The sequence below is a fragment of the Antrostomus carolinensis genome, unplaced genomic scaffold (genome assembly GCF_000700745.2).
Source record: "Antrostomus carolinensis isolate BGI_N321 unplaced genomic scaffold, ASM70074v2 scaffold7904, whole genome shotgun sequence".
Classification (NCBI taxonomy): Eukaryota; Metazoa; Chordata; class Aves; order Caprimulgiformes; family Caprimulgidae; genus Antrostomus; species Antrostomus carolinensis.
Window position 1 is genome coordinate 10,531 of NW_010308626.1, and position 17,961 is coordinate 28,491.

General features: G+C 41.6%; 1 protein-coding gene across 1 annotated transcript in view; it reads right to left on the bottom strand.

Annotated features, from left to right (window-relative positions):
• Positions 1-202: 202 nt before the first annotated feature.
• Positions 203-17,961, bottom strand: part of SIK2 (salt inducible kinase 2) — a gene marked incomplete at its 5' end in the record, with an annotated part of 37,100 nt that continues 19,341 nt past the window's right edge. The window contains 11 exons of the mRNA XM_010165830.2: positions 203-975; positions 1,348-1,439; positions 2,115-2,231; positions 3,295-3,458; positions 3,641-3,925; positions 4,594-4,822; positions 6,957-7,121; positions 9,577-9,729; positions 10,531-10,751; positions 12,270-12,393; positions 14,642-14,766. Of these exons, the coding sequence (XP_010164132.1) occupies positions 387-975; positions 1,348-1,439; positions 2,115-2,231; positions 3,295-3,458; positions 3,641-3,925; positions 4,594-4,822; positions 6,957-7,121; positions 9,577-9,729; positions 10,531-10,751; positions 12,270-12,393; positions 14,642-14,766 (2,264 nt within the window). The remainder of the gene's footprint in view (positions 976-1,347; positions 1,440-2,114; positions 2,232-3,294; positions 3,459-3,640; positions 3,926-4,593; positions 4,823-6,956; positions 7,122-9,576; positions 9,730-10,530; positions 10,752-12,269; positions 12,394-14,641; positions 14,767-17,961) is intronic.

A 17,961-nucleotide genomic window follows, 5' to 3' on the forward strand; every position in this document is an offset into this window, starting at 1 on the left:
TTTTATTGCCAAGAAGTACAATACAATGTGCACTGATTCTTGTTTCTCCAAGTGAATGTCAGATGAACGCTGACAAACTCCCAATTTTTTTGGAAGTGGCTATTTCCTTCCTCTAATTCACTTTTTTTGCCTCCTTCTATGCAAGCTTCTTTGTGGGATGAAACCACCTGGTCTGTTCTCTAGCCCCTGCCACCGGCAAGAGGAGCTAGCGGCCAAACACTTCTTGCCACCTCATGCTTTGTTTTCCAGTCAGGTGGATTTTCAGTTCCCCTGTTAATTCAAGGGTTGAAAAATTACCATGAACTCTGGGGTAGGAACAAAAACAAAAATTCACATGCTTCTCCATAGGTCCTGTCTTCCACTCTCACGTTAGTCACCCCACGGTATTAATTCACCAGGACATAACCACTGTGCTGGGAATCTACAGTCTCCATCATTTCACAATCAAAGAGTCCAGGCAATTCTGAGAGGGTTAATGCGTCATAGTTTGACTGAGACTCATGAGATGCTGAGCAGCTCTGACTGTCAGGCAATGCTACACTGCTCTGTTGTGCTGGGTCCATGGAATAGTGGCACTGGTCTGGGTAGTCTGGCTCAGAAGAGGTGACAACAGGCAATTCACAAGTCTGATATGAATATCGTAAGGACTGTGGTGGCTGCTGCACCTGAACTGGTGATGACAACCGTGATGAGCTGGTGATCTGGGAGGGTGGCAGTGGATCCAGCTGTACCTTCTGGTATTGGCTGAGGAAGGGGTCGTATTGCATTTGTTCTGAGGAAGGCTCCATCACAGGGCTCAGAGGCTGCTGCAAGCTGAACTGGGTTGATTGCTGCTGCTGCTGTTGTTGCTGCTCCTCCTGGCATGAAAGTGGCAGCTGACTTGACCTTGGGTATGAGCTCTCAGCTATTTGCATCTGGTTAAAATAGGCCTGCAGCTGGGACTGCTTCTGGAGAAAGAGTCTCTTCTGATGCAGCCTGAATGAAGGACATAAACAGCAGTTATTCTGCAGTGGGTGATTGGGAGGATGAGTGTGAAATTAAGTACAATGATGGAAGTAGTACAGTAGCTTCCTCCTGTGCTTCTGTGTGCCCATTAGCACTAAATGAAACACGCGGGTAGTTGCAGTCTACCTGCACCCCAGTAGGGTTAGCTGATAAAGAGCTCGTAGCATATAAGTTTGTAAACATGTGGCAGGACAAATTTGTAAGGACACAGTCCTTCTTTTAAAAGTGAAGCTTTCTTTATTCTCTTAAGAATTTCTAAATGGATAAAGATTGTTCCAGTTCTTTTATTGCCCTTGAGAGTAAGAATAACTAACTTACCTGCATAGTCTGAAAGCTTCTTACCTGTGCTCTTGTAACTGCTGTTCCAGACTCCGGGGCAATTCTTTGCAGTATAGCTGGCAAGTATTCTGAGCTTTTGATAGTAGACTTGGTTTCTGCAAGAGAAACAGTGCTGTTTTAAATTGCATTATGATTTAACGTGATAATCCAGAAAGCAAGTGAAAGAAGATTGTCTACTCTTATGACAGTGTAAATGCCCAGCTCCATTTTCAGAAGCTGTCAATACAGCTACTATCTAAAACCACAACTGCTACTGCTTATTGGCTTCTAACCCTTGGACAAAGAATATCTTTGCATGATGGATTGTACCATAAACCATAGAAAGATTTCTTCCCAAGTGAAAGAGAAGCTGCAGGCTGGAAAAAAACCCATTTTTTTAATAAACTGAAGCTATATGAAAATGATGGGTTTTAAAAAAAAAAGGTGGAAGGTGAAACAGTAAGCTCCAGGGGGTCAGAAGTGGCTCCTCAGATGCTGATACATAACTTTTATGGGGTGTGACACAGATAAAAGGTAGTCACTAGCAGTTACTTCTCATTGCCTTAATAGCACTATACAGTAAGAAACTGAGTAGGAAAACAGCAGTGATATAGTATACTTTTTGCATAATTAGGGTCAGGGTGTGAGAAAAGAAAAATACAGCATCATTTCAAATTCAGCTGTTCTCTGCTAATTTAGTCTTTGATTTTCCTGAGTAACAAGATCTAAAAGGCTAATCTGCTGTGCAGTAAGAGGAGCTGGTTTAATTCTGTGGAGGGGAGGTATGGTACCTGGAGCCTGTGTTGTAAGTACTGTGTTTCTAAGCTCTGCCGTCTGGATAATAATGGGGGATGTGCACCATTAGGGAAAGCAGATGCAGCTTCCTGCTGCTGCTGAGATGCTTCCTCCTGCAGAGAGAAGAGGAACAAGTTTCATCCCCAGAAAAGGCTTTTCTGCCTTAACCCTTTCTTTAAGGATTTCCCCTGATAGAGGTTTCATAGTTGCCATATGGACTGGTCTCTGATGTCACTCACTACTGTCACTGCATGCTGAGGACCCTAAATTCCGAAGCTTTGAACTATCTGTGCTGCAAAATGGCAAGGGCCATTACCTCTGTGACTAAAATGGTATTACAGATCATGTATTTTCTGACTCGCGTTCTGCAATAGTAAATGTACAGGGTTAGAAAACCATCCAAACTCTGAACGTGCTTTCATGCAGCTCTCCTTTCACAGCTTCAAAACGGAAGGTGAAAAGCTTTCCATAGTGGTGGAGAGGATATGCACGGAGTAGGCATCTCTAGCAAGCTGGAGGCTGCTGACATGGCAGGGGAGTGAATTGTTGTCCTGAGAATGCCACTGCAGCACGCTTACGTCAAGTGAGAGATTCTCGTGAAAACATTACAACTTTGTGGTTGTCAGAACTGAAGTTTTCTGGCAGGCAGAAAGTAACAGCTGGAGCTTTAAGAATAGCAAGCTTCATCTGGAACATTAGGTGCTTACAGTGCCTGTGTACTTCTTACCCATTTTATTCCTGGGGTTTAACAGAAACTTATTATTCCTGTTTGCTGTGACCTGTTCCATTTCAAACAAGTAACTAGGGAGCTGGTAGAAGCTACTTAGCATTTCATTACACAAATCAGGCTAACCATTACCACTCGGTTTTTGCACTTCTTACAATTACACCAGACCACTCCAACAGGGAAAGATGTTATGGGACTTTCTTAAATCTAAAACTTCTTTTAGATTAAAAGTGATAATAAAATGTTGCATGCAGAAAGCTAACAAGGCCATCTCACTGGCGCCACAAGGCTAGCCTGCAAATGCCCATTCTCTGTTATGCAGAAGATGGAAAGGAGAAGAGGGAACTTTATTTGTACATTAGCTCTTCCTCCAGAACACCTTATCATCTCCTTATCTGTCCCAAAGCATGAACACCTGAAAGACGGCGCTTCACTTTTGGTTTAAGTACCTGCGGAGGACTATTAATGAAGTCCTGCAACTGGGTGGCAGTTGATGTCAGAGGAGGTGGTTCTTCTGATCCCATCTGTTCATACAGCAACTGGACTTTATTCAGTTCCAGGATTCCTTTGGTTCGTGCCAGATTTTGGAGGTGCTGTCTAAATGCTACAATTCCTGGAGAAGAGTTGAGCAAAAAATCCTTGTCAGAAAATCGGTTAATTTGACTCTGGTTAGCAGAGCAAATGTGACATAAGCTGAGTGACAGCCAAGCCACAAGGTGGCTTGGTGCTTGTATGTATGGAGTACATTTACTACCGTGCCTAGGTATAATGGCTCACGATACTGGCTATAATTACCTTGTGTGAGGGATGTGTCAGAAGCTCTGCGCCCCTCTCGGAAACTGATAGGAGAGCGGTTGTGGGTCTCTCGCTTTTGGGAAGTGAGTGCCTGCATGGCTGGATTGGCAGGTCTTAGACCTATGAAAGGTGGTGTCATTCTGGGTGCTTGTTGGTTAGTTAGCACCATTTCTTTCAAGGAAGGGGTGTCTTCCAGGTATTTAATATCTCTCTGAATGGATCCCATGTCATACTCTGAATCAATACTGCCCAGCGATGAGTTTTCATCCAATGAGTAGACTTTCCCTGTGACAAAAACCAAAAGCCAGAATAAAAGGAAAGTACAGCAGTTATTTAGCAAAGCAAAGGAAATGCCACAGGCTCAAGCTATTCCTGCCAGAGGAAACGAAACAAAAAATGAAGTTTCATAAAGTAATTGTAATTTAACACTTGCAGTACCAAACTGGGGATTTGCTGCTGTTTTTTACGTTATTGCAGTGAAAAGATACTAGGCAGATGATGTTCACTGGCTTGTCTGGAAAGTGTTTGGTGTTGGGATTTTGTTTTTTTTTTCCATAGATCATCCTGACCAGACTGTAACCTGAGCTGAAAGGCTTGGTCATCTTGCTGGTTTTGGAATACCTGAGAATCCAGCAGGGCTTTTTTTCCCCACCACTGTCTTCCTCTGCCAGCACACCTTTAGGGGATGAATGATTTGGGGATATTTAGGTATGTGAAAAAGACCAAGCCAACTTGACAGACTTTACCAGTTGCTACTGGGGTTGTACATGACTGTAGCCAGCTGTATATTTGCTGCTTTGGTTTTATACTGTCTGGACAGCAAGTTTTGGAGTGTTTTGTTGTGGTCCCCCCATGCCCCCCCGCCTTTGGCCTTTATAACAAATGCTAACTAACAAAACCAATAGACTGTCTTGTGCTTATTGGCTTTGAGATGTCCATGCTAACTTCTGTACCTGTGCCTGGCATTGTGACCAGCTGGTTGGTAACTTCTGCCAGAGTATGACGTCGCTTCCCACAGCGAGCTGCTTGGAGGGCTGCAAATGCCTGTGCAGGGTCATCTTCTGACTCGCCTTCTGTCTCTATTCCTTCATCAATAGAAGTTTCCATCATGCTGGTAGGCAGCGATTGGCATCCTTTCCTAATCACCATGGGAGGTACAGGATCTAGCAGACAGCCATTTACCTAAATGGCAAAAGGAGAAGCTTTCAATTATGTGCAGAGCATCACCTCAAAGTATAAGAAATCTCTGTCATGCAGACTGAAGGCAGTCTGGTTATTTAAGCTTAATTTCTTGCACACCTTACTTTCCATTTGTGACTTTCCTATTTAAATGCCTTCTACTGATCAGGCAGCAAAAGCACTGCAGAGACTATTTAGTGAACTGCTGGAAAGGAAAAAGAGAACCAATGCTATGTGGACAGCTGGCTCTCTGCAGTTTACCATGGCACATGGATCAGAGCTTGGAAGTCTTTAGTGGACATATTCTCTAATACTTAAGACACTGAATATTCCCAAGTCAGTTGTGATTTGACACCTCACTCTAGTCACCATTTGTTGGTCTACTCTGGCCAAGCTGCATCTATAAGAGCAAAGAGGGATGCAAAATAAAATTTGAAATGTTAACTTCTAAACGTTTTTGAATGGCTTTTTGCTTTCCAGCTGTAAAGGGACCACACAAGGAGTTCCTTAAAACAGTGATGAGAACCAGGGCCACACTCTTAGTGTTGGTAACTAACCAGTAAGTGAGCAATAAAAGCTTCAAAATAGCAAGTGTGAAATCAAACTCCTAGCTAGCACCAGGCAAAATACAATATGCTGAAATTAAAGTTATAATGCGATGTGATATGAGAGAGAGAACAACAAAAGTTTCATGACAATAATAATGTACTTTATAAATGTAATTCTTTTAAGTGATTTCCCCTTCCTCACAAAAGCCCTAACTGCCAACTCCCATCCATGTATTCCACTTATTTGCTGCCCTGCAGAGTACTGTCACAGACCTCAAAGTTGCACAGCAAAATGGATCAGACTGTAGCTCCCTTCAGAGAGTTAAGCTGTAACCGAAACATTTGTAAGGCTGTGGAGCCATCATATCCTATTAGTTGAGTTCAGTTAAGTCTGTTAACTGTGGAGGTGTGGAAAGCCTACACAAAGTCTTCCAGTCTGATTACAGGAAACAAAACCCATTAGTTGAAGCTGCAATTTTACGTCGTCTCCAGTGAAGATTTTACAGGCATTCCTAGTTACAGAAAATGGCCTAGCTGAGAACTGCTCCAGCCTGTTTGAGATGCTGCAGTTCTAATGGTTTTTGACAGTCAGGAGGTCCTGCTGGCTCTTTACCATTCAACAAAAATTTAACAAAAACGTAGCTCTCTTGTCTGGCTTATTATGAAATTGGCAGAGATAGGGAATTCTTAGTGCATGGTATTTTAATCACTTTAGCTGGCAATGAAAGCTTATGCTTAAGGTTCCATTATATCCTCCTGTTCTCACTTGTCTGAAATTTTCAATGAGTAGCTGAGTAGGTTACTCTGGATATTCAGCAGTGAACCCTTTGTATTAGAATCTACAGATGAGGAGTCTTCTGGGATCTTAAAAATATATTTGAGAAGAAGAAAAAAACCCCCACTTTTGTAGGTTGATTTTTCTTTTACACACGACAGTGTGGCAAGATTGGAATGTAAGCAAAGAACACAAGAGGCAGATTAGTGAGCAAAACAGCAAGAGAGAAGTAGAAAAAGAATCTGGAATACCTAGAACTCTGATGCTCAGAGAATACTTAAATTTAGGGAAACAGGCAAAATGTGTTTTGTCCAGCTAGTACAAGAAATGTGCAAGTCAAGTGTTAGATACTAAAGGTCTTTGTTTTTCACTTGCTGCCTGTCCCGAGAGGTCATCTAGGAATAAGAACTTGCTGGAGATCAGAGTTTTGGGGACAACATATGCTTAAGAGTAAGCGTCTGGGAGCAGGTTGAGAACACTGGGTCTTTGAGGAGAAGGCCTCTGAAAGCGGAGAGAAGCAGTAGGGTTCTCCAGTTCAGCTACCTGCAAGTGTCAAGACAACAGGAGCTGTACTCAGGTCAATGAAGTGACATTAGTTTGAATTAGTAAATGCTCTGGCCCTGACTCCACAGTGCTTTGCAGTAGGATGATGAACTCCATCCTGTCAGAAGGAACCGAACTTCACTTAATAATTATTGAAGAGCTACAGCTACTACCACTAGCTGTGCTTTTACTAGGCAGTAATTTAAAAGGCAACAATCTTTTTTAGCTTTAATGATTTTTGACAAAACAGCAGGGTGATTTTAAGCTGTACCTTTGGTGTCTCAACTCTTTCTTCCTCCATAAATGCTGTCTCTCCCTGGCAGCTGGATGGAGGGAATGAAAAGGCTTCTGCTCCTGAAGCTGAGGGAGGACCCGGAGACTGCAACAACCTTGCATTTTGCGAGTGCAAGTTAACTGAGGGTACCACAGCTTGTGCCTAAAAAAAGATTTTAAGAACTCTCAAACCAGAAAAATTTTAGGTAGAAAACATACAAAGTCACAAATTTAAACAAAAAAAAAAAAAACCCAAACAATACCTAGCCCATTTCCAGAGCAGGAGAAGTGTAAGAATTATTTCCTCATTCTTGATGAATTGCATTCTTGGTCTTTAGAGTTCAAAAAAAGCACACTGCCCCCAACAACCCCCGACAACAAAGGTCATTAAGCCAGCTACTTACTGAAGCTGAGCACTTAACTAGCAGTAAAGACAGTGTTTGGGACCCTTTGGTGCCCTCCAACTTCTGACATTTTAGAATTCCCTTTTATATTCTTTGCAAACCCCCTTAATATTACCATCAGGCACAGGGCTAGTTTCAATGACTTTTCTAACGTGCACTGATTCCTGTATGAAAAAGCATGAGAGAGAATAGAGCAGGCTGGATCTGAAATAAGATATTTTAACAGAGGGAGCACTGTTGAAGAGAGAGGTGTGCCTCAGGGAAGGCAAGCACGGCATAATTAGGAAAACTGGTTTTCACTGTTTCTTAACCTTAATTTCCCAAAGTGCAGTATCCACACAACTTGCCTGTCCAAAAGGAAACAAGCAGCCTTATTACAGGAGCCTGTGGTGCCACCAAGTGTGAAAACAAATAATCTTGTTACTCAGGGTAACTGCAGGATTGCTTGCAGTCCTCAGGAAAAAGTGGTAACATGGCTATAAATTACACAAATTTCGTACAATAAAGAACTAGGTTCTAGGAGGTTTTTTTCTTCCCCCTTGTTCATCTGTCTCTACCTGCTTTTTAATACATCTTATAATTAACAATCTGCTTTTGAATACTGTGTCTTTCTATCATGAGAACTACTAAGAATAGCTGGTTTCAATCTTTGTCAGCCATATTGTTCCTGGACTTAGGTTTTCATAGTTGAAGTGATTTGGCTTTCACTTCAACAGAATCCAAAACCAAATAGTGTCTTGCTGTCTCAAGCAAAAAAGGAGAGGGGTGGTAGAAGACTCCCAGAAGCGGAGTCTGGGCACTTGTTCTCTCCAGCAGCAATACAGTACCTAGGAGGCTGTGAAGTTGAGAGAATGTTTACTTGAGACTATGATAAATCTGTGTCATCTTAGGCCAACTCTTTCATGTTTCCAGTTATGCATTAATAGAAATCAAAAGCTTTACAATGTCTGTGCATCTTCACGGAACAAAAGAACAAGGGGAAAAAAAAATATCCGAGAATTACTGGAATAAGACACAATAAACTGTACTTGACCTTTCTTTCTGAAGAAAATTACTAGGGAAGAAGCAGACTGAATAGCCTTAAAGCCTGTGCTGAATCAGTCAGTATAATTAAGAGAGGATACTAAGTAGACAGCCTTCTGCAATGGAAGGGGTGGCACCAGATGTTAAGGAGCACCCAGAATTGCTCTTGATAAAATACACGTGACATCCTTAAGCCTTAAATCAATTAGTCAGTCATCACATTGGCTCTATGCACATAGAGGTTGTGTAGCCATGCTGTGAAGTCTCCCATGAAATTGGGCTCTTGCTGGGTAACAGGAGGAAAAAGTGGTATAAATCTTAAAAGAAATGACGTTATTTAGGAACAAATCCCTGAGACTTGAGCCAATAAAGAGTCTCATGACAATGATATTTTTATTGGGTACTTAAGATATCACAGTGAATTGTCATCTTAACCTGATAGGTTGATCCTAATATTTTCTTTTTGGTACCTCTTTACTATTCTCTGGCATGCTTCATTTCATGGGAGACAGAAAGCATGCCTAGAGAACATCGGGGGAGAAAGTAATTTTATTTTCAACAGGTCCCTTTAGATCAACTATGTTTATAACACTAAGTAAAGCCTGCATGCTTTTAGCCCCCATGCTAGCACAGCTCTCCATAAATTCAACAGCTTGTTTGTCAATTGCATTAAAGATACTCCAAGTGTTGCACAGTCTCCAAAAATGGTATTTCTCTAACATTTTAACCCGTGACTTCTCAGCAAAAGGTTTGAAATTCTCAAAAATGGAAGCGTTACAATTAGAAGCACAAGCACAGCACTTTCCCTTTAACAGAGGAATAGACTGGGAGTTAAAGTTAAGCCACACAGATACCCATTAAAGCCAAAACCATTGTTTGCATTTTGGGCTTCTGAATGCAGTCAACTTCCCTTTCTCATTATAAACTTTAAAACTTATCCAAACCCCTTTTTTTTTTTTTTTTTTTTTAAGGGCTGGGGTGGAGGCAGCAGGAGCAGTTGTAGGAGTCATGCCAGACTGATTTGTCTTCATACAGTTCTGACTAGGAGGCAAAGCCAAAAATGTCTTTCCAAAATGATGCTGCAAGTCTACATACTATAAAAATCAGAAAATAGCAATGGATTCTACGTGCATTTTATGTAGAAACATCATTTTGAAAGAGAAGAATGTCTTGCACAGCCTTAAGCCTTACCTTGGCTACTGTCTGCTCAGCAATGGTGCTTGGCCGACGCTGACGAGCATCAAGTCTCTGTTCCACAGGGAAGCTACTCCGATGTGATTTGAGTCTTTCCACTAACAAGTAATAGATAGCAGCAAAGTGGTTGTAACTCTTGTTCTGCAGAGACTGAAAAAGAGAAGCACAACAGTGTGGGTGCAGCCAAATATCACAGAATCATAGAATGGTTTGGATTGGAAGGGACCTTAAAGATCATCCAGTTCCAACCCCCCTGCCAGCAGCAGGGACACCTTCCACTAGACCAGGTTGCTCAAAGCCTCATCCAGCCTGGCCTTCAACACTTCCAGGGAGGGGGCATCCACAACTTCCTTGGGCAACCTGTTCCAGTGTCTGACCACCCTCACAGTGAAGAACTTCTTCCTAATATCTAATCTAAACCTCCCCTCTTTCAGTTTAAACCCATTTCCCCTTGTTTTGTCATTAGTTGTCCTTAGGAAATATGCATTATTCTTTATGTTCTACAAGACCAGGAAGAACTTAGATAACAAACAGATCTCTAGATCTGACCAACAGTAGGCTGCAGCAAGTATCACCACGTAACAGGCAGCCCTATTGGGCTCTCATTTTTTACACAGTGCATGCTGTATTTCTATGTGTCCGTGAGCTTAAAGCAATTGCAACATCAATTTGTTTTGAAATGTGTCCTTGTTTAAATTAAATAGTTAATACACTGAAAGAACAGTACCTAGTTCTGGGATATGTGACCAGAACATATGCTTTTCCATGGGTTCTAATTTGTATTGCTGACAAATATATCACCAGTTTTGGTTTGTCCCCCACCCCCCCTCCCCTGCCAAGCTGTTTGAAATAAAGAATGTTGTGAGCAACTCGGGTAGTAAGTTCTAGTCATAAAAAACAAAACAGTAGACCTTCCCCTCAGGGACAAATACCTGTTTGAGTCTATTTTACCTCAACGGTTTTCTGTTGATCTATTCCAAGACTGTGCATTAGCCGTAAGACCTGCTCATTATACTCTCCAATGGAAGGCTCATTCTCTTCTCCTGGTGGATAAAGAATAGGTCGCTGTGCAGGAACTTCTATAAGCATCCACTTGTGCTCCTTAATCTGAGCAATAGTTAACCGTTTGGATGGGTCTAGGACTAACATTCTTCTAATCAGATGTTCACACTCTGTTGGGGAGGGGGGGGAAAAAAAATTACCAACCTGCTAGAAGCGCTACTTGCAGATATTCACCTGAGACCTACCAATACGGAGCATGACAATAGGAAACTGCCTTATTTCTACCTAACTTCTGTGCTAAATACGTTTCCTGAAGGCTAAAACAATCTCCTAAAACAAGATTAAAAGTCACATTAAAAAGGACAAACCCCTTTAAGGGAGCTTATCAATCTGCCATGCATTTCTAGCTGATCGTGATATGGCTAACAATTGTTATGAGTCAGTCTATTCAGGTAGTTATGTCACATAGTTTAGAGAGAGATTTCTGGCTGTTTATTCCTGTTGATCATTCTTGTTTCCACAGTTTTGCCAAAAGGCACTCCCTGTATCACCATGGATCAGCAAGGGGAGCGGCAAAGAGCCTGTGAAACAGCTCATCTACGCTGCAGTCACAGCAATCATCGCAACTCACACAAAAGCACCTGGATCTAGCTCGCATACCTATGTCAGCAAAGTCACAGACACACACAATACAGTTCAGTGCTGGCTGCAAAACGTGCCCAGGAAGCTGAGGGGTTGCTGTGGTGCCATAACAGCATTGCTAAGTGCATTATAGCTACGCTGGAGTACCTATTTTCAGAGGCAAAGCACAGGAGTATGTGCCACCAGAAAGAAAAAGAGGAAGACCAGAATGTTTTGCACCACAGAACCCTTAACAACAGGACTGAAAAACATATTTTTAATTCACTTTAAAAAAAAGGAGGGGTGGGGGGGCAGAAGGCACAGAAAGCAGTATATCAAAAGAGGATTTGATTCAGGAAGGTTGTTTTGAAGTCATCTGGTTTAGAGACTCTTTAACAGAGGGAAGCTGAAGGACACCATCAAACCCTGTGTAAAAATGGCCCCTCTTGTTCTTGTCTGAACAGGCATGAGGGAGAGTGAAACCCAACAGATGGAGCAGTTAGGTGAGGGAGAGAGGTCTCAGTCACACGTGGGAGTGCCAGATACCTGACAAGGAGAACGTGGCATATGAACTGGTTGCGCACTTTTTGCTTTGCTTTAGCAGACGCTGTCAAGAACCAGGAAACACCCAATCCGTGATTTGATTTGACTGCGATATTGCTGCTCTCAGCATATTTTCTTTCCACGTGAAGCTGTATATTGGCCTTGTGGGACGCAAGCTAATTGCTACACAAATGTGCCTCTCCCCTGGCATCCCCACGTTTCTGTTCACAGTAGGATGAGAGATCCTTCAGCTTCCATTTTGACTCTCCCTGCCCATGGGCACAGCCACGCTGCAGTCTCCAAACACTGCACAGGGAAAAAAAGGGTTGGTTTGCCTAGCACCAGCCTAATGGCAAAGGAATACAGCTCACCTAGGCTTTTTGTGGTATTTTTTGCAAAACAAATCACCTGACATACCACAATCTAGCGTGCAGATGCACCACCCTTTGCTGTATTGCAACAGAGGTTATTCCAGAATTTACTCAAGGATTATGCACCAAGAGGATAAGAGGACACGTTGTTACCTTCAGACATAAAATAAGGGATCCTGAACCTTCCTTCAAGAACTCGTTGCCTCAGTATGGGGAGTGTTGGTCCATCAAAAGGTAATGCTCCACACACCAAAACATAAAGAACTACACCCATGCTCTGTAAGAAAGAGAATATTCATTTCATTTTTCAAGCTACAAGTGAAGTCTCCGAGGATGGCTAGCCAAATCCTGTCACAGAAAATTATGTGTTAAAATTATGTTCTGCGGAAACAGGAAATTTATACAAAAAGGAGTTAGGTTTCTGAAGATCCCTAAACATTAAGAACACTCAGCTAACCCAAAATGGCTAGGCTTGCAGTACCTTGTGCTGATAGGCAGGTAAGCTGAAGTGTAATGGGTTAGAGACTCTGGCTGCTAGCAGGAAGCTCCACGCAGATGACTGAATGATACCTGCAAAGTGAGCCCCAACTTCAGGTGAGAATTAGAGATACTTTTTATTAATCTCAATGTTGTTCAAACAAAAACAAACCTCAAACAGCAGCGGCTCAAAATAAGAAACTGTAACCTTTTACATTTACCTATTTGCAAAAGCCTGGATAAGAGGCACGCTGGTGACTTCATGAACAGGCGGCTTCAGGGGAACACTGTTCTGCACTGCTGCATGCAGTGGAATTATTTAATATGAGCAAAAAGAGACAGGCAAGAGCTCTCCTCCTCGGCTTCAGGGGAACACTGCTCTGCACTGCTGCATGCAGTGTTGAGCATGAGGAATTATTTAATACGAGCAAAAAGAGACAGGCAAGAGCTCTCCTCCAACTGCCAGCCTAGTTTTTGAAAGTATGCAAGTTAACTGGCACTGCAAGTGGAAATAGTCTTGCGGTATATGCCAAAAAAATACAGCACCACACTAGATGAAATAACCACACCGGACCCTCATGCCAATCACTTGGCATAGATAACCACAGCGCTGGATTTCTCAGGGGAAAAAGCAGGCATTCAACATTCACCTTAAAACTTTGTAAGTACACCGAGATTTTAAAATGAAATCCGTATTTTAAAAAGTCACTTCCTTCCTTAACCTGCCAAAAACTGAGCTGTGGATTGTTAGGTTCCTCCTGCAAGCTTAGCACATTCAGCAGACCTATTTTGTGATTGGGTGTTACAAAGAGATACAGAATCGTTAACTCATCTCAGAAGGTAAGTGAAGATGATGATGATTTTATATTAAATATAAACACACAAGCACTTTTGTTTGTGGGCAGGCAGATTCTGTTAACGATTTAGGATCCGATACATTTAAAGAATATTTACTGGAGTTCAGAGATTCACTTCTGACATTCAAACAGTGCCTGTGCTACCTGAAACAGTGAGCGTAGCTGAGGTCTGCTCTATGTTTATTTATCAGTTACTAGAGGTTCAGAAAGGCTGTAGCCTTTTGAAAAAAATTAGCTAGCTGCATATATGTATGTATGTATATAGATACATGCATGCACACAAACATATGTATCTAAAATCACAAGTTTTATTAATGCAATTAGATTAATTTAAATGAGATTAGCAGCTGGAAAGTGACTTTCCATCAACTGCCCTGTTTGTGTAACAGGCTCTGACCAAAATGTCAGTGCCTGTGTTATTATACTACATGCAATATTATCACTGCAAACTTGATGCCAGAGCAGAGACTGCCAAATTGTACTGTCTCTGGTTGCTTGAGGATATGAATCCGTCATTGTAAGTACCAGAATACTAAAATTAAAAAAAAACAACCAAGCAAACAAAAACCCCAAACAAAACCAAATGAGGAATGAAAAGCAGTCTCTGACAACCCATGAAGGGTGCACAGAACTTCTTCAATTCATTTTAGTCCCTTTTCCATTGCATAACAACGTGGGTTGCACTCTCTGTCCTCTTCCACTAGACCAGTACGCATGGAGAGGCACCATTTCAACAATATGCAGCTGCCTGCAGTAAAAATGTTTGTGGCACAAATGTGCTTATTTCCAGCTCAAAGAGCAAAGCAGTCATCATCTCTCTTGTGTTTCAGTGGCTCAGAATCCCTTTAACCTCATCGAGAACTTACAGCCCTACAAGTTCAATTCCCACTTAACACTGAAGACACTAAATGCACTGAGAAAAGCAAAGCTCATGCATTCAGTCAGGAGAGCTTTTGGAGGAGCTACAGTTTTTCCTCTAGTGGGCTAACATACACCTTACAGTGTACATTTAAGAGCCACCTGGATAGGTAACTTAAATTCCATTCAATGTTAAGAGGCATTGTATGACACCCAAGAAATAAAGCTGAAGAGGAGCAGCTTGTCTGCAGCTTAAGAAAAATCAAAGATGATTCCTTTGTTCCAGCTTCCTAGAAATTGATTTAAATCCAGTTAAAAAAAGAATAATGATACCCAGATATCCAGCTGAGGTCCCTCGTATTGCTGTCCTTCAAAGACTTCTGGGGCTGCATATGGTGGGCTTCCACACCATGTTGTCAGAGGCTCACCACTCTTATAGAAATTTCCAAAACCAAAATCTGTCAAGAAATTAAGAGGAAAGTCACTCCAAACTCCAGTTAGGTGAGAAAGAATAATTACATGCATGGACTAGGCCTGAAAGCTCATTTTAATTCATGAAAGGCTCTAGCACAAATCCTTTTATCAGTACTCCGACTGAAAATATTTATTGGGAGGCTGAACGTCCTATACTGCTATTTTCATGACAACTATGCAGTTATTAAAACACTCTGCAAAACTTCACAACCTCTAGGAGTTTCGAGTAAATTTCTACCAGTTTGCTAAATTCAAGTTTATAAACATCTATCGCTAACATTCAACAAACTGACAGTCATGCATACAGATGAGCTTATTTACTTGCCAAGAGATAGCTGAGATTTACTACTGGATTTGAGATTTCTTGAGTTTTTTAACATGCTCTCTAGCCTTGAATACACAACAGTTTTTCACAACACAAGCATCAACTTTGGAGATGGGAGGAAGGAACTCTGACAAAAGCAATAAACCTGGGAAAACACAAAGCCTTTTGCTAGGAAGGAAACTCTGCTACTGGGATTGTCTACAGCCCTTTCAATCTACAACTGAAATTTACCATTCCACAACTAAGCAGTTCTTTTAAATGTTTCTTTTTATGGTTTAAAATGGGACCAGATGTGGGTCCCATCGGACTTCAGTATTAGTCACCGTTTGTAGTAATCCAATAGTGAAAATCCAAATGACAGCCACTATTGCATAGAGACATGAAGTCAGATGGAGTCTGATGCAGTTTGTTTTGGTAACTTCCTCTGTTGCTGCTCCCCCAGGTTGCATTTCTTTTTTTACTAGAACAGTACAGCAAACAACATAAATATTGAGGAAGCTGGCTTAATGACTGAACTGAAACTTAGTATTTTCAAAATGCAGAATTTCAGGTGGCTGCTGCCACTCCCTGGTGCTCCTATCTGTAGCTCTCTCTGCCTTCCACTCCACTCCACTCTTACTAATGTCTTTGTGGCTTTTCACAGCTCAGATCCTCCAGCTCCTCTTACATCCCGCCATCACTCTCACTCCCTTTACTTAGTTAATACATCATTTGCTTTAGCATTCTTTGCTCTTCCTGCCAGAATCCTAATAGTCCCTCCTACATCCACTACAGATATCCATTCTGAATACACTTCTTCCATGACACTCCTCAGTATTAACACACAAGGCTCTTATTCATCAGGCTTTTAATAAAAGCCACTGGAGCACAGTGTTTGGAATACACCTGTTCACACCATGAATCAAAATACTTGCTCCATCCACTGGCATCTAATGGAGTTTTCTCATGGAATTAAATGAAGCCAACATTTCTCCCTGTTGCTCCCAGCATTACCACTCTGTACTACTTAATCCTCTATTCCACTTGGCGTTGCAGGACACCCTGTATGTTCTCTGTGACAACAAATGCTGTTAATGCTAAAGTAAAGAAGGAGAAGTTCTCAAGGAGAGAGATCTGATAACAGGGACAAATATTCTTTGGATTTAAGGCTTTTAGGCAAACTGGCTTCAACTCACTAAACTGGTCAGCTGTATGTCTGAAGGAAATAGAGAGTGATGCATTGGCAAGTGACACCCAAAGGCTGTCAAGCACAGCAACGTTGTTTATGTTTGGCGCTGGTCTACTCCTGTGTGAACAATGATTTAACTGTTTCCTACTATTTTTTTCCACACGGGAGCAAACTATGCGGTAGAAGGTTACAGAAGGTCTTTATTGTCTTAAGGTGATAATGCTTTTACCCTTGTAGCTAATCGGGCTCCTGCAGAGTAATACTGCATGCTGGTGTGACTCCAGGAATCCTGTGAAAGTCAACAGTGTTGTTAAATAGTAATCAGGCTGTTGATTCAGTACTATCAAGTGCTGAATACCTCAGAGGTACATTACTACAATGCAGTGCTGATCAGATAGCAAAACTGATAAACACTGTGGTTAGCAGACACAGTACAGGCACTGCTGGTACCACTGCATTTACTTCTATTTGTATAGGTTGTGTTACGCAGAGGAAAGAGCCTGGCTCTCTTATCACACATCACGACCATAAAACCACGAGGGAACCCTCAGAATCAAAGCAATACAGAGATACTAAACAAAAACTTACCGGCCTTAGACAAAGTTAACCTGGAGTTGTTTCAGAGAAGTGGTATGGAAATTGACTCAGACTACTTACGCTGAGCTGAACAGTAAAGTATTTGGTTGCTTTCCTAACAGAAAGACACAAGAGCTCCAGCAGTTCTTTTAACAGAACTCTTCTTGTAACATACATCAAAAATGAACATAGGTGGAAGAAACATAGCCTTGTCATCTTCCTTTCAAGACTAGAACTATAGGGCTTATATGACATCAAATCTGCTAAAGTGATCCTAGTGAACAAATAAGGAGCTGCAGCCCATGGCTTCAGTTTGGAAGAAACAATTCATGAGAATCTGCTGAAGAAAGATGATGATCAGAAGCTTCGGACTTCAGCAAACTGCTTGGTAAATAGGGGTATAAGTAACTTGAAAACTGTTCTAGTTCATGATTTATCTTAACACATTTGATTTAGAATCGTCTTCTAGGGCAGCATAGTAGTATTTGGTGGATTGATTACTTTAAAAGTCTGACTAGAAACTTGAGTACTTTTAAGAAGATAAACTCCAGTTCAAATACAAATGATTGAGTTTGCTGGAAACAGTGATTGATTAAATCAGATCTACATTCACTCTAGCTCCTTAGAGGTTTATGTATCTGTGTGCTGACTGCTAATGATGAGCTGTCATTTTTGTGATGACACATGATACTCTTATCCCTCATCTATTTTTGCATTGTCAACACTCAGACTGGAAACTTAAAGAGAAAGACAAATATTTAAGCTTCATTCTACCCTTTTAACCTAATGTCCCTAAATTAATATTGTATTCCAGATGATTAATACACTTTGTTTGAAGAGAACAGCTTACACTACTGTAAATAGCTGGTACAGGTAGAACCCTCAAGAGGTTAAATCTCCAGCATCAGTCTAAGACCACTGTATTAGCTCGAAGTCAGAAAATCAGATACCCAGTCTCATGGCCAAGGTTAGCGGTGAACTTGTGGGACCTTTCAGCGACAGGCTGAAAGAGTTGTGGCTGTTCAGCCTGGAGAAGAGAAGGCTCCGGGGAGATCTTAGAGGCCTCCCAGTACCTGAAGGGGCTACAAGAAAGCTGGGGAAGGACTTTTC